This window comes from Hippocampus zosterae, chromosome 14 (assembly GCF_025434085.1).
Source record: "Hippocampus zosterae strain Florida chromosome 14, ASM2543408v3, whole genome shotgun sequence".
In the NCBI taxonomy this organism is placed as follows: Eukaryota; Metazoa; Chordata; class Actinopteri; order Syngnathiformes; family Syngnathidae; genus Hippocampus; species Hippocampus zosterae.
The window spans coordinates 17970931-17994387 of record NC_067464.1 but is presented as its reverse complement, the minus strand read 5'-3'; the positions used below and the strand labels follow the sequence as shown (position 1 = coordinate 17994387).

General features: G+C 42.4%; 2 protein-coding genes across 4 annotated transcripts in view; one reads left to right on the top strand and one right to left on the bottom strand.

The window, feature by feature from the left end:
• ttc7b (tetratricopeptide repeat domain 7B) overlaps positions 1 to 10424 on the top strand; it is a 31624-nt gene extending 21200 nt beyond the window's left edge. For 2 of the 3 annotated variants that reach the window (XM_052085695.1, XM_052085697.1), the window contains 4 exons: positions 5318 to 5458; positions 6021 to 6223; positions 7711 to 7784; positions 8268 to 10424. In XM_052085695.1, the coding sequence (XP_051941655.1) occupies positions 5318 to 5458; positions 6021 to 6223; positions 7711 to 7784; positions 8268 to 8415 (566 nt within the window). In that variant the 3' untranslated portion in view covers positions 8416 to 10424. Of the gene's footprint in view, positions 1 to 2344; positions 2396 to 5317; positions 5459 to 6020; positions 6224 to 7710; positions 7785 to 8267 lie in introns of all 3 variants that reach the window. The other variant, XM_052085696.1, reaches the window with a different exon arrangement.
• A 3502-nt stretch (positions 10425 to 13926) lies between these two features.
• On the bottom strand, positions 13927 to 22922 carry LOC127614525 (calmodulin-like). Its single transcript, XM_052085876.1, has 6 exons — positions 22782 to 22922; positions 16287 to 16317; positions 14516 to 14659; positions 14341 to 14447; positions 14137 to 14272; positions 13927 to 14042 (listed from the first exon to the last, which is right to left on the bottom strand). Exons 1-6 carry the CDS (start codon positions 22782 to 22784, stop codon positions 14014 to 14016), a joined length of 450 nt encoding a protein of 149 aa, XP_051941836.1. The 5' UTR covers positions 22785 to 22922; the 3' UTR covers positions 13927 to 14013.
• Between the last annotated feature and the right edge of the window lie 535 nt (positions 22923 to 23457).

Genomic DNA, 23457 nt, shown 5'->3' with positions numbered 1-23457 from the left:
GTTGAACTCTCTTGCCGCTGCTCTATTGCCGTGTTAAACTGCAAAATCGATCGCCTTAAGTTTGAACTCTGCATGTCTCTAGCAAGGAGCCATTTTGGGGTTGACATATTACCGTAATGACCATACACAAGGTGCATCATATTTTAAGGCGCGCTGTGCCTTTTAGTGCGCAAAATACGGTAGAGTCATCACTGATAAAAAGTTCTTGAAAATCCTGCTGGGCTGTGGCTTTTTCCCCCCACTCCCTTCATTTTTCTTCACCTTCTTAAGCCGTGCATTCAAAATACTGTCGAAGACAATTAGAATACCGGTACAGTGATCCCTCGCTACTTCGCAGTGTGTTTATCGCGGGTTCATTGCATTGCGGATTTTTCCAAACATATAATTTATTTATTTACTTATTAAATAATATACATGGATTGCAGTACTGTATATGTTGCTTTATGTGACTCACTGATGTTTTGCAGCTTCTCGCGAACCGTTTGCGGACTATAAATTTTTATTTATTTATTTATTTATTTTTACCCGTTTATGTTAATTGGACGCTACTTTGCGGATTTTCGTTTATTGCGGGTGGTTTTGGTCCGCATTAACCACGAGCGATTACTGTAATGAATGCAAACTCATCTATTGCCGCAAGCAAAGCTGCCTCCTCCTCCAGCCCAAAACACATAATCAGCGACAAGTTGACATTGCGCCCTTAACGTCATTGTGGAGTCATAAAGTCGACAAATTGAGTCGTTTGTTCAATGCCGACAGCATGCCGTGGATCATTCCAGTGCGAAAGCTCCTTAACATTCCAACATTGATTGGAGAAAAATTAGGAAATACAAAAGCAATAGAATGACAACAGAGTGACTCACTGGTGAAGGAAGTCAGCTAGTTCGCAGTTGAAGAGAATGAGATATCTATACCGTTTTTTCTGCATGAGAAGGCGCTTCGGATTATAAGGCACATCTTCAATGAATGGCCTATATTAAAACGGTTTTCAAGTATAGGGCGCTCTGCATTATAAGGCGTATAGAATAGAAGCTACAATAGTGTCTACGGTTGCATTATGCATCCACTCGATGGCACTACGCTACAGGGAATACAATACAATGAAGCCTTTAGAATAGCGCCTTCACAACCGCTGCAACTGTAACAAAGTGCTTTACAGAACATTTAAAATACTACATCCAAGAAATCTGAATATTGATCTATATGTAGCTCCCTCAGGATGTAGCATGAAGCACAACACAAAAGTCCATAAAAATACAGGGGTTATTCCTTGACAAATGGTCACGAACACCGACATGAAACATAAAAATACAAATGGCATTGCAAAACAATAAATGAAAGCCAAACGTTATGAAGACAATTGATTCAACAAAACGGCACACATACTTTGTATGCTCACATCCACAAGGGGCTAAATATCCTTTGAAGTCTTGCTTGTCTCCTTCTTCCTTCGTTTAGTCAGCAGTTAATTGTGCTTGTGTTATTTGTACCCACCCATGAATGAATGCTTTGCTTCGAAACTACATTTGGTACGCTGTAGTTGATCAAATCAAATTTTTCAAATGATGACCCTTGTGAGGAGAAAGCGCATCGGAAAATGGATGATGTTTAAATTATTGTAGATGGAAAACCCCACATTGGGATCACGATAGCTTCAAGATATACCTTGTGGCCTTACCCAAATAATGCAGTGAGATTTCTTGTGATTTCATTCATTAGTTGGGGAAAAAAGTTTTGTAGTCTCCCACTTGTGAAAATTACCATTGCAGTTCCGGTCTGCCTCTCAGTAATAATTAGGCCGGCTTGTTAAATTGACACTTGATGTCCCCAATTAGCATAACACTATGAGGCAGCATGGTGCACTGGATTCAACAGTTTCCCATACATACGATGTCTTTTATTTAAACGTTGATTTGAAAAGTGAAGCCTCAAAAAGTGAATGTGCTCCAGTGAGGGATCCTGACTGACCACTTGCTTATTTCAACCTCACAGGCATGCTCAGTGTTGATAAGAACTTAACACATTTGAAGATATGGCACTTTGTTTTTTGAGCATTGTATGAAGTCTTGAGCATTTCTCTCTTTTTACGTTTTGACCTGATTTTTTTGTTTATAGCAAATGTTAGCCAATTAGTGCAATGTGTGTGTTTATCAGATTAAATGAACGTAAGGCTAGTGTCTTGAGGCCCTTGTAAAGAAAAAAAACACTCTGATGAACTTTTAGGTTTTCTTTTGCTCCACAATGATTTGTCTGTGCTTGACCTCGTTTCTCTCTTTTAATCATTAACAACTGCATTTCTGTTTTTTTCCCTCCATCCCTTTGTTTCTTTTTTCTTTTTTTTAAGGCGGCCTTCAGGACGCTAAAATGCTTGGTTTTTCTTCCATGTTTTCTGTTTGTAAGTAGCCAAGTAACCTCCATCTGACCTTATGTTTTTCCATTTATTGCTTACTTTCCATCCTTTGTTGTAGTTACCTCATTTTTTTCCTCTGGTGAGATTGTCATTCCTGTCCACATGGTGACTTTATCAGGTACACTTTGTAAATGCATGGTTGTCGGCAGCGTTATTTTCATGGCACCATTCTCCAGAGATTTCGATCCTTTTTTTATTTCGGGGTTCATACAAACAAGAATGGATAATTCGGTTCTCGGCAACCAAATTCTGACCCCTATCACATCAATGTTGTCATGAGACTTGAGGGACAACTCAATTTCTCTCAAACAGTAGTCTCTTCTACTTCAAGGTTGGACAAGAGCGGGGGTCGGCAACACACGGCTCCAGAGCCCCATGCGGCTCTTTAGCGACATCTAGTGGATCCCTGGAGCTTTACCAAAAAAAATTTAAAATGGAAAAAGATTTTGAAAGTCGGCTAATAGAGCTCCAAAAAAGGAGAGCTGTGGTGTTGTTTTTTTAAAACGTACACTTTATTTATGCTTTTAACGGTCTCGACAAACACAGACACGTCTGCGTCCGACTCTGTGCCTTCTCTCTTCTCGTTCGACTTGAGAGGCGTTCAAAGACAGTATCCGAAAAATGGAAATTAATGATCACTTCACTGACTCTAAGAAAAGCGAAAATAATGCACCAAAACAAAAAAATCAAGCGAGGGAATCACAAAATAAATTCGATGTGGGCGTTTGTGAACACACACCAAAGGAATGAATAACAAACAATTCCGCGTCTCCTACATACATACGACATGTGCATCCCTCATTGTAAGTTTTATAGAAGGCTTTTAAATTTTTTGTGGCTGCAGACATATTTGTTTTTTTTTTGTCCTATATGGCTCTTCCAACATTTTGGGTTGCCGATCTCTGGCCTAGAGAATGAACAACATTTTCTAAGTTGTTCAAGATTATTTTCTTCAAACTTATACACTGTCGATCTACTTGCTTGGCCACTCTTCTGCGGTATGAGTAAGTTCTCGTCAATTATGGCCAAAGTACCAGTTCGTTGAACAGTGCAGTTTGAATGCACTCAGCTTTAGTCATGAGATTGGCTGATGACAATTTTGATGCGAGAAGCAGTTAAACATGTGTACCAAATAAAGTGGCTGTTGTGTCCACATCATCAGCTTTTACTTGCTCTCAGCTGGTTGCTGCACAACGAGAGGTCTTGTGCAGATTCAGTTACAGTAGTTGTATTTGTTTTAAAGGAATACAGTGACTTATTGATTTAAAAACAAAAAAGCACGATCCAATTACTAAATGCGTTGATGTAATTTTTTGATGTTGTTATGGAAAAAAAACTGTGTCGAACACTCTATCGTTCATGCCTGTATGGTGTAGCACTTGTGAGTGATTTTTTATTTTTTATTTTTTCAGATTTTCTTAGATTGTGGTGAAAGATGCATTCAGATCTTAATGGAGGATCTGATTCAGAAAGATGTCGCTCTACATGATACTATGTTTCTAACAGAAATACTATGTTTCTAACAGAACCAAATGAAAAATGTTTTTTTTTTTTTAATTGATGAGCAATTCTATCTTGATTTTCAACAATCCAGTGTTTTAAGATTGTTGAGGAATTTGGAATTCAACCCATGCATTGGATATGAATATGAAAATGATTTGTTATGCTTTCAACCATCTATTTAAATACATTTCACTGCAAAAAAGACACTAAACCAAAACTATCCAATTTTTTTTCCCCGAGTCAGTGTATTCCTTTAATTGATTTAGCAGCTTTTGCATGTGTTTTTGTGTTAGCCGCAAACATTTACGTGTGAGTCTGTGCCACAAGTGTCACTGTTTGGAAATGCAAAGGACGAAATGGTGTCAACTGGAAAGTATAGAAATGCATCTGGAAACCTCAATTCGTCACAAACGAAAGTGTGCGTAGCTCCAGGATAGGAAGAATCATCAATTAACCACGAACATTTTTTTAACAGCAACTGTTACACAAGTATTAAAAAAACCAAAAAACACTCATGTAATGCAACTTGAAAACAAAGCGAGCGTCACCCTCACTTTGTGTTCCTTGTCGAAGAGGGTAAACCAATAGACTGAGACACAACAACAGTCACACAAGGCCCAACTCAAACTCCTTTGTATGCAACAAGTAGGCAACAGTATGTTCCTCTCAAGTCAGCGGGTATGGGAAAGGTATAACCTGCCAACATAAAAAGCAGTAGTTGCGCTAAAGATTGCTTCGTCAACGTTGATCAGTCACGGGGCTACTGGCAACCATCCCCAACTGGCACGATGGAAGAATTTGGTAAAGCTGAACAAAAGTCCAACAGCGTAATCTTTTCTGCTTAGAGTGTAATTCTGTTTGATTCTCATAATACTGTTCTCCTATCACTGTTATCCTCTCCTAAAAAGGGCCACCAAAACTACGACGAGATTTAGTTGTGTTTTTTTAAACGCCACTGAATGTTTAAAATGGTTCTTCGGGGCTTTCACCAGTCGCCTGTGCGCTGGCGGCTACTTTGTGTGCCTAATGCAATCTCACCTGCTGTAACAAAAGAGCACTTGTTTCACCTACTATTCTCTGTACAATGTATTTGGTGTGGCTGCATGGTGGGGTGCAGAAATTAGCTCACTTCATCTTAACACTGAGGTGTGTGTTGCAGAGTGTGAAATGCTGTGTACTGATGAAAGGCTGTAAGTTCACAAATAGGAAACTGTGTGCCATGGTGATATTATTCAAACAAACTATTTCCGTTTCCCCCACTAATATGTTTTTAAAACATTGGCAGTACACTTGGGTTGGAATTTTGAGTAAAACCATGGCACATAGCGACTTCATTAAATTGCCTTCTCCTTAATTTGAAGAAAGAATCTCTTGTGATAATTGTATCTAACCGCCTCCTTCCAGGTTCTGTGCATGCTACATCCATAGCGGCAAGTCGTGTGGAGCAGGCATTGTCTGAGGTGGCTTCCTCCTTGCAGAGTAGTGCCCCTAAGCACGGTCCCCTGCACCCCTGGTTGACTCTGGCTCAGATCTGGCTGCATGCAGGTACTTACATCTACTGTTACTTGATGTCACACTCCAGTGGACCCCCCCACAAACTCACCGTTCAGCACCTGTGGATTCACTTAGTAACAGATTTAGTTTTTCGTGGAAAATACTTATTGGAGATTCATACTCGTTTTTTCAAGGATTTCTTTGGTTTAAAAAGTGTGCGTGTGCGTGCGCGCGCGTGTGTGTGTATATGCTTGCACGTGGGCGATCAGGTCGTTCGTGAGAAGTTGGTCGCTTCAAAAGTCGATCTTTGGCCAAAAAAGTGTGTGTGTGTGCGCGAGGAAGGGGTATGATGTGGCTCTTTGCTGTAACTCAGTAAAAAAAATGGCTCTTCGTCTCTGACTGGTTGGCCACCACTGGTGTAGAGAGAGAGAGAGAGAGAGACGCACATACATGCACACGTATGCCACGAAGAGCAACAGCCATAACGAACCCTAACGTGGGCGAAACAGAAAAATAAACTTGATCCAAGACAAGACTGAATTGGAATGTTAGCCTTACTGCTCGCTGTTTAAAGTCACATTTTAAAATTCCTTCCCATCTTTGTCTCCAACAGCTGAGGTCTACATCGGCATGTCGAAGCCCGCCGAGGCATCAGCCTGCACTCAAGAAGCCGCCAACCTCTTTCCCACATCGCATAACGTCCTGTTTATGAGGGGGCAGATTGCAGAGCTGAGGGGCAACATAGACGAGGCGAAGCGCTGGTATGAAGAAGCGCTGTCCATCAACCCCACGCATGTCAAAACCATGCAGAGACTGGTAAGATATGTTTGCACACACACACACACACACACACACACTCGATTGCGCTACTGTCTTTAACTAGTGTTCATGTGTGTGTCCCGTTTTTGTCTGAAGTGTCTGCAGGCCCCTATGTAATTTAGCCTGCATCCTGTGGGAGTCTTTAAAAGATTGTCTCATTCACCGAGGGATAGAGCTGTATACAATTGGGAGAACTCCCCACCAGCTCTTCCTCATAATTACAATCCGGCACTCAGAGCAACTGAGATTGATTATGTCGCTCAAAGATGCATCAGGATTCCTGAAAGGGGGCCGAGACCTAAACCATGAACCTTCCAGCTGCTGTGAAACACGACGTTACAATTGCTGCCATACTTTTTAAGTTTCATCCCAGTTAGCCACCGTGTTGAACGGCAAGGGCAACAAACAATCATGCAGATAGATCGTGGTAGGGTCCACTCCCAGCTTAGTTTGGAAACGGCGGGAAACGGTGTTCTTGCCCCTGCTCGTTGTCCTCTGGATACTCTGGCTTTCTCCCTCATTTCAAGTCAAGTCAAGTCAAGTCAACAGTATTTATAGAGCACTTTCAAACAGCCATCGCTGCATACAAAGTGCTGTACATGGAGCGATTTAACATATACAATAAACAGTAAGACGAATCAGTAATAAGTAATAAGTAATAAGGCGGTAGAAAGCACCAAGCAGTAAAACCAATAGCAAATCTAAGTCATGCTGAGTCAAACGCCAAAGAATACAAGTGAGTTTTGAGGATTTCAAAAACAAGCATGTCAGATTCATTGAAAACTTTTCACTTCCTGTAGGTTAAATACCAACCATTCCTACTGTAAGTATGAATGCTTGTATACTTGGTAATGTTGTGTTCGCCGCGTGAGTGGCTGCCTTTCCAGCAGCTCCTATATTTTGTTGTTCTACTTCTTCCTTTCATAACTTTGCTGCTGTGAATCAAGAATTTCTCCATTGCGAGACTAATAAAGGTTTTCTTATCTTATCTTAATGTGATCATCTATTACCCTCCATTTGTTGTCGACAACCATGATAAAGATATCTCTCGCAAATGTTTGGGCAGTGGCCCCGTACACAAGCTTGGCGGGAATCAGTTGACTAGCTTTTGATTTTCATAACAAGCATAACTAGATTGGGTGTGTCGCCTCAATTGATGCACGGATGTGTCTCCCTCTCAAACAAATACGCTTCACTTCAAATAAACGCCGTGGCAAAAAAAATAGCAGCTCGTGCCACCGGTTAGCTGTAATTATTATTATTTAATTATTTATTTATTTTAACCGCCATGTGTTACACTTGGATCAGGTTAGGTCTGCTACAGACTGATTATCCCCCACGCTGATGAATATAAATAGTGTGACACTTAAAATAAAGCCTGTAAGTTGAGTAGATAAACATCCCCAGCAAGAAATATGGTACTTAACATGTATGCATATCGCAGATGTGACAAAGTCAATATGCACATTTTCTGCCATCCTCAGGGTCTTATTCTCCACCAGCTGCAACGCTACAGTCTGTCGGAAAAAGTCCTGAGGGATGCCGTGCAGGTCAACAGGTAGGTGTCTGCATGTCGGTGTCCAGGGAAGCACTTCTGTCTCCCGGGATAATGACCAAGCCCAAGCCGTGCCACTAAATTCTGACAGGAATTGACGCTCTGCCAAACAGAGGTTTTAGACTGTACTCAGAAATACCACAAGATGGCGCTAAAGGACTTATCTCCAGCTGTGTCCGCATGATTGTGTTTTCAGGCGGCCACACGTCGGCCATCACTTGTAAAGTGGCTCAGCATCATCACCCAGCCTTTCTGATCATGTCATTGGGTGGGATACTCCGTGTAGTGGCGGTTGTTTGATTGTTGCTGAATGTTATTTAAGTTTCAAGCCTGGTAAATTACACAACCGAGTCAGTTTTTGTTTCCTGTCCAATTTCAGTTCAGCCATGACCATTTGATTCAAATTTTAAGGTTACCGCTGTACATCGTTCTAAACATCGATATGTCATTTTCTCTACTACTTGACATATCTCTTTTTGTACTCAGTACGGCTCATGACGTGTGGAACAGCCTTGGTGAGGTGTTGCAGGCTCAAGGGAACGCCGCCGCCGCCACCGAGTGTTTCCTCACCGCTTTGGAGCTGGAGGCCAGCAGCCCCATCCTCCCCTTCACCATCATTCCAAGAGCACTATAAAACATACACACACAGTGGTAGCATACTGGAACACAAAAATGGACCTCTGAGAAACACACCAAACACGCAGTACGCCTGCATCTCACACACACACACACATTCGAGGCAAATGACCAGGTCTCCCCCTTCCCATCATGCCTTGCTGTGACCACCTCTGGTGATGCTGTTTTGTCTTGTGTTTGTGGTCTTGTTTCTGGTGCATTTTGACTCTGACATTTCCTACATGAAGAACAAGACTTGAAATGGTGTTTAGGTCATTCACATGCTGTACTTGAAATAGTTGAAGCACTGACAGCAAATACAAGGAACACAAGTGTGTATGTCTTGTTGACACCAGTTTCCACGCCAAGCGATTTGATACATCAGGCCATGCATGCGCGTAAACACGCATGCGCACAGATATTCACATGCTGCTTGCCACTGAGAGCTGGCTTGAATCCAATTTGCATTTACACGACACATTGCTTTTTCACGGTATTGCAACGCAAGTCCTTCCACATACAAGTGACCTGATTAAGCAGTGTTTTGACATACATCGATCAGCCAATTTATTTTTATTTTTTTCTTCAGTCGCGGCGAAAATTGGTAGCAAGCAGCGTTTTGCTCAGGAGGATAAACGGTTTAGAAAATGGATGGGAGAATGATTAATTATTCCCTCTCAAAATCCAAGTTCCATGTTCCCTGAAGTTATTTTGAATAACTGGATTAATGAGATATTAAATAAATAAAGCAAAATATATGTTCATAGTCTTGTAAATTATATTTTGCGTTCCACGGTCTTTGCCTCCGGTTTGAGGTCGCAAAATTTTGACCGCCTTCCTCGAACTAAGCATTAGTTGTGGCCGTCATTTTCTGTACAGTACAGTACTGTATTTATTCTGCGCGCCCCCTCGTGGCCAAGGCCGCACACCAGAAAGGGGGCCCATTGAATGCAGGCATGATGTCTTGATGCTGAACCTCTTTCGTTACAATCTATTTAATTATGTCGATGCTGTAAAGTGCCATTTTTCTCGTTGAAACCCCTTTTTGTGTGTGTGTGGTCAGGGCTTGAAACATTATTGGCATTTCCATTTATTTCAGTGGGGAAAGATGATTTGCGATGTCAGATAAAAGCGTAGTCATGGAAGATATCAAACTCAAAAGTTAAGACCTCACCGTACCTAGAATTTTTTTAAGCATAATCACGTTTACATTTCCCAGTTGTTTGATACAAATGTTCCTTGTATGTTGTTCATCTTCCCTTTGCCATTCGTCTCACTTTACAGCAATAAGGTAGTTGCATTTATTTGCCAAGATTAAAATGAGATTAAACCGGAACTCGACCTGAAGCTCCAGCCGATGGCAACGTGCCTACCCTGTGCACAGCTACGTTACAGGCCCGAGTTTCATATCACCGGTTGATCACAGAAGCAACATTTATGTTCTCGTGGTGTAAATAAACATGGATGCTCGTAGTGTACACAAAATTTGATTGGCACTGAACATTTGCGTACCAAGCAAATCACACACAATTTTTTTTTATCTTATTTAAGTGTGCTGACATTGTGAGCACAACCCACAATTATGTTTTTAGGAACACAAATCATTACCAGTGCTGATTACCAACACTGAGAAATAAGAATGGTGTTAAAATGAGGATCACGGTGTGCGTCATTCTTTTACATTTATTTTGATTTGTTGTTTATTTTTAATAGTTGGTCACAGCAGTCACTAAATGGAGTGACAACTTAAAAGTTTTGGGGGAAAATGTCAAAGTCGTCATGCAACCACTGCACCTGCTGTAAACGTCGTTCGGTTTTTGTTTTCACAACAATGTATAATGGTTGTATATTGTATAGTGCCATGTGTATTATTATTTTCAAAAGTAAATTCAAATTCTATTTTCTTCACAGAGCGTGATTTTACTCAGATGATTGATGTAAGAGGAATGTGTACGAATTCGGCTTGTGGCTCAGTGTTGTGCCCTTTATGCTTTCATGAATGAGGAACGATAAACGTATAAAAGTCAAGTTGGTCTCTTGAGTGTTTTTGAGTCAGTGAATTCATTTTGAAGTGTTTTAATGTTGAATTCATTTTGAAGGGTTTGTATCACTGCGGGCAGCCAGGTAGTCCAGTGGTTAGCACGTCGGCTTCACAGTGCAGAGGTAGCGGGTTTGATTCCAGCTCCGGCCTCCCTGTGTGGAGTTTGCATATTCTCCCCGGGCCTGCGTGGGTTTTCTCCGGGTGCTCCGGTTTCCTCCCACATTCCAAAAACATGCATGGCAGGCTGATTGAACACTCTAAATTGTCCCTAGGTGTGAGTGTGAGTGTGAATGGTAGTTTGTTTCTGTGTGCCCTGCGATTGGCTGGCAACCGATTCTGGGTGTCCCCCGCCTACTGCCCGAAGACAGCTGGGATAGGCTCCAGCACCCCCCGCGACCCTAGTGAGGATCAAGCGGCTCGGAAGATGAATGAATGAATGTATCACTGCGGTCAAGCCAGCCTCCACTCGCAAAAAAGTCTGAAATGGTCTACTTATTTGAAATTTGGGACTCTCAATGCATAATGGGACTCATACTTTTCTGATCAGCGAGTCCCTGGGACTCACTGCCGGTAAAATTATCACTGCAGAGATTACCGCTTTTTCTGCACTCAGTGATTGACTTCTATGCTCAACTTGTGTTCCGTGCCATGTCATGCCTGTTGAGTGTTGATTTACTTCACATTAAGAAACTACTGCACTAAAACAATAATTCAGAAATGTATATCATATGCTTTTTTGTTTTTCCCAGTATAAATAACACATACCCTGACTGTTCTACTCTTTGAATAAAAACACTTCATTCAAGCGTTAGGGAATGATTATGCATTAAGGAATAAGAGGCCTCTGAAATGTGGCAAGGGACCCAGGCCTCTTATTCTCAAATGCATAATCAGATTTGGACGGGAGGTGTCACGTTGGAAAGCCGGAGAGCTGTAGTTATATATAGTTATAACCAGACTTAGAGCCCTCACGGGATAACAAACTTTCAATTTTTAGGAATTTTTTCAAAACGGCCGAAAATATCAACATGTTCACATCAACTTGTTGGGACCCAGGTGACCTTGACACATTTTAGAGGCCTCTTATTCCCAAATGCATAATCAGATCCGGACGGGAGGTATCACGTTGGAAAGCCGGCGAGCTGTGGTTATCCCCAGACCTACAGCCCTCACGGAATACCAAATTTTCGATTTTTAGGAATTTTTTCAAAACGGCCGAAAATGTCAACATATCAGATGAAATTGATGTGTAATTACCATTGACTTTATTTTCTATCTCCACTTGAGAACACTTTTTGTGCTGACAGCCAAGAAATTGCTTATTTTACACGTATATTAATTTATTTTAACCCGAACAAATGACGTTTATGCATGAGTGGTGGCTCTTTTATTTTGAAGGTGGCCAACGCCGCTCGCTGGCGACACACCACCGTAATGCAGAACACTGGCAATCGCAGTGGCGGCTCACTTGACTTCAATTTTGCGAGTGGGAGGCTGGCTTGACCGCAGTTTTGTCTCTCAAGTGAGTTTGTGCCTATGCGTGCGTGTCCGTCATCCTTTGTGTGTCTTTTATCAGAGGATTTCACAGCACTGACAAGCCTTTGTCCCACGGTGTCAATCACGCACACGCTCCCCCACTCAACTCTCGGGTAACACTTGGTGTTATTTCCCTACGGTCATGACCCGTCCATAGACTATAATTCAAAATATCAAAATGAAGGATTTTTAACTCGAGGGAAGAAAAAGTACAATAATTTAATATTTTAAATGGATCAAAGTAGATAAAAATATCATTTATATTCCTTATATTACAGTAACTTTATATTGCTTGCACTTTTCAATTGTGTGTGTTCTATTAAAATTTTCCATGAAAATTCAAAAATCCATGTTTTGTGTGTGGGGGGGGCGTTATTGATAAACACAAGTACAGTATTGTCATTCGGAATAAATTGAAAGGATAGACACCATATTTTACTGGACTAAGCATTTAAGACCACATGAAAAAACTTTATTCCGCCCCCCCAAAAAAAGATTAAAAATAAAAACGAATTAATCTACGACACATGCGTTAAAATGAAAAACAAAAATCACAAGATTTTTCCCCAACTTACAAGCGTTTATGCTAAATCGTTCAACGTGTTGCAGTGAAAATATTGCCAACTTCCTAAAACAGCGGAACCAAAACGTTTTGGACCTCAGATCGACTTTTCGATCAACACCACAAGCAGAATCTGATAAGAATTCTTTCTCCAGTATGACTCAAGTGCATGTGGCCCGACTCATCCTGCCACTAGCCCGTGGAAAGCCGCATGCATGAAAAACACAAAGCGGGCCGACGGGAGCAACAAGCCGGTGCATGTGTCGCTTTCGTTTTGAAGTGTGTATTCTGTCCATGTTTGGACATGTTGCACAACTTTCCCATGCCAGCCCTGGGAACGCCCAGACCCTGCTTCTTCTCCTCATGCTTGCAAGTTAACCTTTTCACCCGAGAAACATCTCCAACCTCAAAATGATGTTCGGAGGGACACTGGATATGAAACCAATACAAAGTTATCATGCTGCCCAGAGCCAATAACATATATCCTACTGATGACACTGGTCATTTTGGTCTCCACTCCTCCATTGATGTGGGGTTTGGCGTCAGGCTTCGCTAAGACTGTTATTTCCTGTTGTAATTTGTTTGACAGTTCTTGTGCTTTGCGCAAGATAGATATTGACGCAGATGATTTTGTGATCACAATATCAATTGTGATCAAGAGAGGGATTGTTAACTCATTCAGTATCAGCCGATTCTGGACCAAGTCTGGAAAGACGTTTAAAAACGTCTTTGGGAGTGAATGAGTGAAGGTATTATTCCTCTCTGTTAGTTGGATTTGAAAGAAATAAAGAATGTAGAATGCTGTTGAAGGTATTTCCTGCTCACTGCGTTTACAATTACCTATAGTGCCCCTCGACCCTCACCACTTCTAGCCCCCCCCCCCTCCCCATCCATCCATCGGACATGTTTAACATCAAAAGAGGAACTGTTATCTCAAGTACCTGTGTTCCTGCCATCGCACCATGGTTGGTAGTGGTGGTCCGGTCTCACCTCACCACTCCCAACTTCTTCCAGCCACACCGGGTCAGATGACATGTTACTTTCTTTGTTTCTGGGATTTGCATGAGAGGCGTACCTCCCCGCCTCTCATTATCATATTGTCGCTATGTAATCTCATGACTGTGCTTCTTCTACGGTTCCTGACTGAAATCTGGAAACCTCAGGAGCCCAAATCGATTCGTAAACTGCAGAAAAATAAATTAAACCCTTTGAAGGAACTGTTCATTGACTCCAGCCTGCATTTGGATAACCAACATCCTCATCATCCGAAATTAACGAACACGCGAAGGAAGAGAATGGCCACTCTCTCCCCAACAGTTTTTAGAGCTGGTTAAATATGGACAAATCTGATGTATGCGGGCACTCATTTCCAAGTTGCCTATACAGAAGTGTACGTGCAAATGTATTTTATTTTTTATTTTTTTGCAAGAAGAGGTAAGTGAAACATTCGACATATTCTTTGTTTCTGCGCATCTGCTTCATTTGGAAGTCATCATCGTGACAAACTCTGGAAACACACAAACAAACATACCACAAGACAATATCAAAAATTGAGACTGGTGCCATATCGCAAATGAGAGTCGCAAAACGGGACAGTGTACCTTCATAGTTGACCTGTCCGTCACTGTCCAAGTCCGCTTCTCTGATCATCTCGTCCACTTCCTCATCCGTCAGCTTCTCGCCCAGATTAGTCATCACATGACGCAGTTCCGCCGCGCTGATGTAGCCGTTGCCGTCCTGTCGAGTCGCACGCGCGAGCACACGTGAGCGGCGGAAGACGATGGAGGAGCGCAAGACGGACTCGCCTTGTCAAAGACCCTGAACGCCTCCTTGATCTCCTCCTCGCTGTCGGTGTCTTTCATCTTTCTGGCCATCATCGTCAAGAACTCGGGGAAGTCGATCGTCCCGTTGCCTTCGCACCAAATCACGTATGATGCAACGAAGAAAGAAGACAAATGGCGACATGGGGCGGCGGCGTACCGTCGGCATCCACCTCGTTGATCATATCCTGGAGTTCGGCCTCTGTGGGGTTCTGACCCAGCGACCTCATGACGGTGCCGAGCTCCTTTGTGGTGATGGTGCCATCTCCGTCCTTGTCGAACAGGGAGAAGGCCTCCTTGAACTCTGCGCACGAGGCGAGGAAGGCGTCAAACCTCGCTTCAAAAAGCCAATCATCGGTTCGCACAATACTTTGCCATTGGAAATAAGATAAGATAAGATAAGAAACCCTCTATTAGTCTCGCAATGGAGACATTCCCAATTCACAGCAGCAAAGTTTTGAAAGGAAGAACGAGTGTTCTGCCCACAGTAAAAGTTTTGGGCCATTTCATTAATAGTAATTCCGTTTAGAATATTCATTTAGTTATTGCGGTGCATTGTGGGTAGCAGACGTCATGTTTCAACAGACGAGTCATTACAGAAAGTCTGACCATGGTCGTTGCAACAGTTATATTCCTGTCGTTTCACCTTAAAAAGCAATGGCTTAAAGTCTGCTCGTGTTTATCATTATTTAGAAATGTGTTTCAGAGATTGTTTTCCCTCAATTGTTGTTATTGGAAATTCGCTAGCTTATAGTATTGCTAACGACGTAGCGACGATGCTAAATCGGTGTTAACAAGCTAATTAGCATGCGAAGGTGCTGCGAAAATGCTTATGTTTATCGTTGTTTGTCACATTTTGAGCTGTATTTATGTCCTTTGTTAAACACCTGACGATTTGTGTTGTATTTGTGTAGAACAACAAAATATAGGAGCTGCTGGAAAGGCAGCCAATCTCGCGGCGCCATTTTGAAGTCAAAATGACAAAAATAACACAACACAGGACACAGACAATCGTGCAATCTTCACCACTTTTCTGCATACACTTTGTTGTCTGAAGCAGTTATAGATAAGAGGAGAGGATCAAAGTGTCCTTTCAGCAATGGATCAGAGACGTCATGCTGAAAATGTGCACACGTCTGCTACAAGCGAAGATTTGAAAGCAAACACGAAGCTGTAGCGTCCATTGACGAAAAGAGATTAGTTCACTTCTCCTATCCCAAATTCACTTTGTTTTATTTATTTACAAAAGCGGTTTGCTCATTAAATTATTTTTTTTGGGGGGGGGGGGGGTGGAATGATTGGTTAAGAAAGAGAAAGAGAGAGATCACTTGTCCAAAATGTTTAGCTCTTTTCACCCTCGTGTAATTGCGTTTTTAGACAGCTTAAAAAAAAACAAAGATGCAATTTAATTTTATTATTTCTTCAAAAGCACTGTCAAAGCAGTTTGTTTTGTTTGTTTTTTTGTTACCAAAAATGTTTTGTCAAATTCACTTGCACTCAGTACTGTATTTTCCTCACTATAAAGGCGTATCCAAACACATCCAATTTTCTCAATAAGCGGACAGTGTGCCTTGTAATCCGATACGACTTACATATGGATCAATATTCGGATTTCTTGGACGTAGTATTTTAAATGTTCTGTAAAGCGCTTTGTTACAACTGCAGCGGTTGTGAAAGCGCTTTATTAAAAAAAAAGTATTGTATTGCATTCCCTTTAGCGTAGCTCCATCTAGTGGAGGCATAATGCAACCGCAGCCACTATAGTAGCTTCTATTCTATGTGCCTTAGAATGCGGCGCACGCTATATTTGAAAAAAATTTAAACTAGGCCAGTCATTTAAGATGTGCCTTATACTCCGAAACGCCTTATAGTGCGGAAAATACGGTCGTTAGCTTGACAAACTTGAATGTATGAAAGGAGTGCTTTCTTACCGGCGATCTGGTCCTCTGTTAGTTGGTCAGCCTACAAAAAAAAGGCACCATTAGAGATATGAATCCATTATTACCCTTCACAAAAATATTCCCGTCTACTTTCAACCCACAATGTCTAGACGTGATCTTGGTTTCAAGTAGGCCAATACGCACTGCACCCTTTGAAGTCAAACGGACTTTTCGACTGTCAGTTTGGGTGTTTACAAAACAACAGCCATGAAGTTGAAGTTGGACAGGTTTCTTTCGTTTTCTCTTGTGCTCGTCTTCATCGAGACTGCAGATAAGGCGAAGCCGATCGCAGCCGGCTTTGGATGAGAAATTGTGGAGACCCTCAAAATATTCTCCAGACCAAATTCAGAGCAGGCCAAGAACGAGCAAGAAGGGCAGACAGGCTTTTGGTGCGGCGATACGTCGCAGAGTATCGTCGAGACGCGGGCACGCAACAGCGTTTAGTGATAAACATTTCTTTCCATCGTGCCGACCGACAGAGCCAAACAATTAGTCGTGGCTAACCAGAGCAGTGATTCTCAACCAGTGTGTGCCGTGGCACATTTTTGTGTGATCATCAGCTGTGCCGCGGGACGTTATCCAATGTCAGTTATTTTGACCCCCCCCCCCCCCCGAAAAAAAATTCAAATTTAAAAAAAAAACATTTTTAGCTCACTTTTCTCTGACAACCACATATAGTAACAGGCAGATTAATCAAATGTTCTTGGAACGAGATGACAGAAGGTACATCATGAACTTGTATATCCACTTTTTTTTTTTGCATTGTTTTGCGAAGTGGTTGTGCCGTGACATTTTTCTCCCATGAAATATGTGGTGACCGAGTAAACAGCAAGCACAACCTTCAGTCCCTCAAAGTGCAGATCGGCGAGGTCCGTCACCAACTTCAGCGCTTTGGGTTCGCTTTTTTGCTTGCCGAGGCCACTTTGTCGTAAGCCGCCTCCTCCTTTCCGCGGCTTGGATCCCGCGCCTCCGCTTTTGCCGCTCAGGCCATCCAGCGCTGCCCGCGTGGCCACCAAGCTCTCGGCCAGGCACTCCGCCCGCTTATTCGAACGGCCCAGCTGCTTTTTCACCTCGGCGAGTTCGTCTTTGGCCACGCGCAGGTCGTTCCTGGTGTCCCGCATCTCTCGGACCAGAGCGTCCACGCGGCCGGACGAGCACTCCATGAGGATCTGGAGGAAGGCCCTGTAGTTCCTCTCCTGTTGTTGGAGGAGTTGCGCGTAGAAGTGCTGCTGCTCATCCAAGAGGTTGTAGACAGACCGCAGGCTGACAAACTCATCCCCTATCGGGTAGAGCGTGATGTTTTTAGGCAGCATCATGAGGTCGGAAGAAGGGCAGGAAGGATCCTCGAATGGCAAGTTTTGGGCATTCAGAGTGGCTGACAGGCAAGTGAATGGCAACGCCGGATCCTTGCAAGACCCGACTTGACTTGGAATTCTTCAGAATAGCTGCTCCTTCCACTCTGCGGACATTCGCCCGCTCGACAGAAGCTCGTTTCTGGCCTTGAGCGCAAAGGCCGTTTTCCTGTCTGGGCTGCATCTGACCTGCCCGTGGCCGTCAAACTTGGACGGAGGATGACGGCACAGTCAAAGCCGTCACCTCCGTCTCAACTGTGTTGCCGTTCACAAGAGATGAGCGTCAGTTGGATCTCCTGGAGTGGATCGGTTGATGGGTAATCGGAGCTGCTAAACACGCTGCGGAAAGAAACTCGATACTAGTGGGCACCCGACACTGCCGCCGTCCATTCGGGCCCCCGTCAAAGCCCATCACAGCCGCGCCTGTGCCGCGCGCAGGTCGAAGGGAGTGTAAAAGAGCGACAGGTGGACATCAAATAGGTCGGGATGCCGGCAAAGTGCTCGAAAAGCAGGATTCATTCATTCATTTATTCATTCATTCATCTTCCGAGCCGCTCGATCCTCACTAGGGTCGCGGGGGTGCTGGAGCCAGGATTGCAATTCAACTATTTTGTTTTGCTTCTCAAATCAGCACCAAAAGTTCTTATCTGGTGCTCATTTTTTTTCCCAATCCACCGACCTCAAAGACACAGTGCACATGCGAGCAAAGTAGAACCCGCTGGCCACATCAGCCCCCCGTCAGCCGTCTCTGTGGCATGTCAGACTAAAATGTCAAATAGGCGCTGCTTTTATTTTGATGCGCACGCATGTCAGCAATGCAAACCAACAAAGAGCGGCAACATGTCGACAGTGTTGCCAGATTAACCCTTTCATACACCCGGTAACCTGATAAGATGACAAGATGTCCACTCTAGTAACCGCTGTCTCTGAAAGGGTTCAAGATATCGCCCGAGAGAGAGAGAGAGAGAGAGAGAGAGAGAGATAGAGAGAGAGAGAGGGGTAAGCTTTATATTTTTAAACAAATGAATATTTTATTTATTTATACGGCGTCCGCATTAAAAGTGCAATTTACATGTTTTTGTTTTTTGTTTTAACATTGTAAAGCACATTCTGCATTTGTTGTGGAGCCGATGACATTGACACGGTGCACGAGCCTTCAAAACGATCTGGGTGAGAAATGATGATAAATATGGTGCGCATATTCAATCAATGAGGCAGATCGGTTGTAAGAATATGTCGTTTGTGGCATACTGTCTTGATTCAGTCAATTTTGGCATTATTGTTTTAATGTAGCATCTTGGTCCTTCATTTATTATTATCATTATTATGAGCATCATAATCATAATCATTGTATTTGCATTTTTTCCTCTGTGTTGAGTTTGTTTGTTGCACGTGAGTTTCCTTTTTTTTTTTAAGATTGCGAAATGGTAGAATAAATGTTTAAAAAAAGAGACTGCCAAGTCAAGAACTCAAAGTTTTTAGTAAATTAATAACTCAGATTTAAAAAAAATCTTGTTATTCATATGAATTCATGCTTCATTAGTCTTTACATTAGCAGAAGCCGAACCTACAAGACCAAAATATCTGATATTGTTTATTATAATACAGATGAATTTATGGCTCGGTTTATTAAAAAGTGGCTTACTGCTTTCCAAAAAGACATACCATTTATAGTTTACACAATTGAGGATACGTAGATAGCACGTTACTGTAGGCGTGTGTCCCTCGACAAGCTTTGGTGTCTTGCAAGGCCGCAAAGAATCGCCCACCCCTGACTTGCGGTGTGGAACGGCACAATTCTTTCGCTTAAAAAAAATCTTGAGAGACTGCCAAGGCCGCGGCGCAAACGACTGTCTCGTTGACGACTCCCGGGCAAGTGACCAAGTGAAGCCATGCCACCACGCGAATTGGCACAAGGGCAATGGATCTCAGCGCTTTTATTTTGAAATAATCGTTGCGGCGGCTGGCCTGACTTCACCTTTCCCACTGGATGTCATCCTGACTGCAGGCACGCTGAGTGAGCGGCAATGTGCTTGGTACGCAAATATGCACTGGCGCAATCAAATTTGACGTGCACAGGTGCACCACTGATGTGCACTCTGTCGATAAATACATTTTTGTTGTACTATATAGGACCTAACTCGCTCCTACCTGCGTACGTACACGTACGCGCACGCAGACACAATGGATGACAGGAATGTTAAACATCCATCCATCTCTGGCTGAGCGATATCCATCCATCAATTTTCTGATCTGCTTAATCCTCACAAGGGTTGCAGGGGAGTGCTGGACTATGTGATTGAGAATCATGATATTACAATGGCCAGCAGGGAGCCATGAGCATTTTTCCTCGACCAGACACGGTGACCAGTAGCCAGTCCCGCCTTTTCTTCTCTTTTTTTGGTTACAAAGTTGGAGACGTAAACGGAATGTAATAGTAAGAAGTAAAAAAAATGACCGAATGTGCAGCTGAGCTATTCTGACAAGTCCATCACCATCGCTTGGGTGGCGGTATTTCCACATTAACATGGAGTAAATGACATTTACAAAACATCCATCCACCCATTTTCCGATCCACTTTATCCTCACAAGGTTCGCGGGGGGTGCTGGAGCCCATCCCAGCTGTCTTCGGGCAGTAGGCGGAATACACCCTGAACCGGTCGCCAGCCAATCACAGTGCACACATAGACGAACGACCATCCGCGCTCACACTCACACCTGGGAACAATTTAGAGTGTTCAATCAGCCTGCCATGCATGTTTTTGGAATGTGGGAGGAAACCGGAGCACCCGGAGAAAACCCACGCAGGCCCGGGGAGAACATGCAAACTCCACACAGGGAGTGGAATCAAACTTAGTACCTCTGCACTGTGAAGCCGACGTGCTAACCACGGGTATATACCGGTAATATAGATTATATTATATATTCAATAATAATAACAATAATAATAATAATGTATATCTCACTAAACACCTGATGAATAGCAACAGAAATTGCATGCAAAATAATATCACTATTTTTTTATTTTCAAATCAGGAAGCAAACGTCGACCCCATCATTCTGTGTGCTCTAGGCAGAGGTCACGATTTGATGGTAGATTTGTGCCACCATTACAAGCACCAAAGAAGAAATTTGGAGCACAAAAGTGTGTTTTACGACCAACTTTTCTGAATGGTATTTTTCCTCATAATAGCTGTGGGTTTTTTTATTTATTTCATCTTTAATCAATGTAATTGTTTTTCTTATTTTAAAAAGTTGGGAAAAATTTTATATTGATATGAAATATGTAGATTGTGATTGGCTCAGCACATTATGTTTCTCAAGACGTTTATGAATCTTTAAATTGGCCAGTTCTTTTGACTCTCTTATAGTTGTGGTGACCTCCAAATTCAGATTAATTATAATATTTTAAAATAGAATGAAGCCTTTTTTCCTCCTTGGCCTTAATTTGCAGATTGAAAAAAAATCTATCTATATATTTTTTGATATCAACTGATATGAAAGACTTATTATATATATATATATATATATATATATATATATATATATATATATATATATATATATAAAACTATATATATATAACACCCTACATGCAAGCATCCATTCCCTGAACGGCTCATCCTTGCAAGGATCACAGGCGTGTTGGGGCCTATCCTAGCTGTCTTTGGGAGGAAGGCAAGGTCCACCCTGAAACGGCCACACGTTATTGAAAACACTGCTGACATTCTTGATGGTTTTGCAACAGTTTTAAGATAATCCTTCATTGATCCCAGAGGGAAAATTCAAGTGTGTCACCAGTACACCGTAAAGCAGTACAAAGCTGTTCAAAAAAGGAGGAAACGTGAACTAAAATCTCTGATGTACAACTCTTTTTTTTGGTTTTGTTCTATACAATAATGTTACAAGTGGTCATTAAAGAAGTAGACAAAAAGCAAGCAATGAGTCATTGCGCCTGGAATGAAGATTACTCACTTCATGTTATATGCTTGGGGACTTTTTACATCAAGCAACATTCTAGAATAGCTCACATCTTTTTCTTCAGAGCCTCAATTATCATTCCCTTGAATACTCATGGACAATTACACAGAGTGGAAAATAATCAGTTTTACTGACCATAGACTTTTAGAAATGAAACCAATCCGGTGTGTTAATAGATTTGGTGTAAACACAATTCCAACAAAGAAAATATCAATATCTGACACATTCTAGTCTACATCAGTTACATAAAGGCAGAATCAGTCCGGTGTAAAGTAGTTTTGCTGCACTTGTCCAACTGGTTTTGAAGAGGCTTTGCCAAACTACTCCAGTTTTAACCAAACCGGTTTGGGGGGAGTCATTTTTAGGTATGTTAAACCATGGAACATTAGTCGCTTAAAAGGAATTCAAACCGGCAGCGCCTCAAATACTGTACCACAATTGAATATGCTCAACTTCACCTTAATGCCATCAAGTCTACACAAGGAGTGTCATCACGACACCTTGATTTGCAGGTTCCTATTTATACTTTAAACACGAGTCCAAGAAAACTGGAGGAGCTGCACTGTGTGTGTGCGTGTGTGTGTGTGTGTGCGTGCACACACATGAGCGCAGTAGCAACCACTGATATTGACCAAATCGTCAATACAACAAAAGATCATACCACTTGAACAATCGTATCAAAGTCAAGGCCCGGGGGCCAGATCCGGCCCACCACATCATTTTATGTGGCCCGCGAAAGCAAATCATATGTGTCAACTTCCATGACCCTTGCTTAAATCTGTACTAAAATCTCAAATTTCGCGGTTTACACTCACTTGAAAATTAATTGAACAAATCGTTTGACTGACTTCACAACAAATGAGCCATTGTTTTGTGTGTGTGTGTGTGTGTGTGTGTGTGTGTACAAGTAATAATACAATGTGATGATTAAACATTTATTCGGTTTCACTGTCGTAACGGCCCTCAGGGGGAAGACGTAATTCCAAAAATGAGTTTGACACCCCTGCACTAGAACAAGGACGTTTTTTTAATGGCCCTGCTGTAAACTATCTAACTTATTGCATTATCCCGAACGAGATCTTGATGTTAGCTTTGCTAGGCTTTGCCGGCATTCACGCAGTTCCCGCAAGTGTAAAAGTTCACTCATACTCACCATTGGTGGCGGTGCACTTGTGCGTGGTTGTCTGGCAGCGGAGAGCAAATGGGGCGTCTGCTCTGAAAGGTGAGTCGAATCACTCCACCACACTCGGACGTATTCCTCCGCACTGATTCTGTTCTTCTAATTGACTTTTACGGCGGTTGGAAAACGATGTGCATTACCGCCACCAACTGGTACAAAGTGCGAATCAGCCAAGACAACCGAGCTTGTATTTAAAAAAATAATCAAATAAATAAGCAAACAAAACCAAAGCAAAACGTCAACTGAAAGCCACTTTTAATTAATCTCCGCCTCTGCTGCTGTTGCCAACTGCAGGTGTATCTGCTCCACCCGTACTTCCGTCATGCCCATAAATTGTGCCGTTGCCTTCACACTGCTGTTGATCTTCACAACTCTAATTCATATTCACTGCCAGGCTGCTATATTTACTGTATGGCATTGTTGGAATTTATGGGGTCACCAGGGCGTAAACCCGATTAGCAATTCACAAAAACAACTTTTTACTCAAGTCGTGTTCATTTATCTTCAAGGAAGGACATCAAAAACCACACAAGAGAAGGAATTTCATTTGCTCCTGAATGTCTTTCAAAATCTGGAGTTCAGGTATTTGTACCAAGGATCAGGTCTAGGCTGCTTCTCTTAGCCTCGCAACAGCATAGCGTTCCCTTCA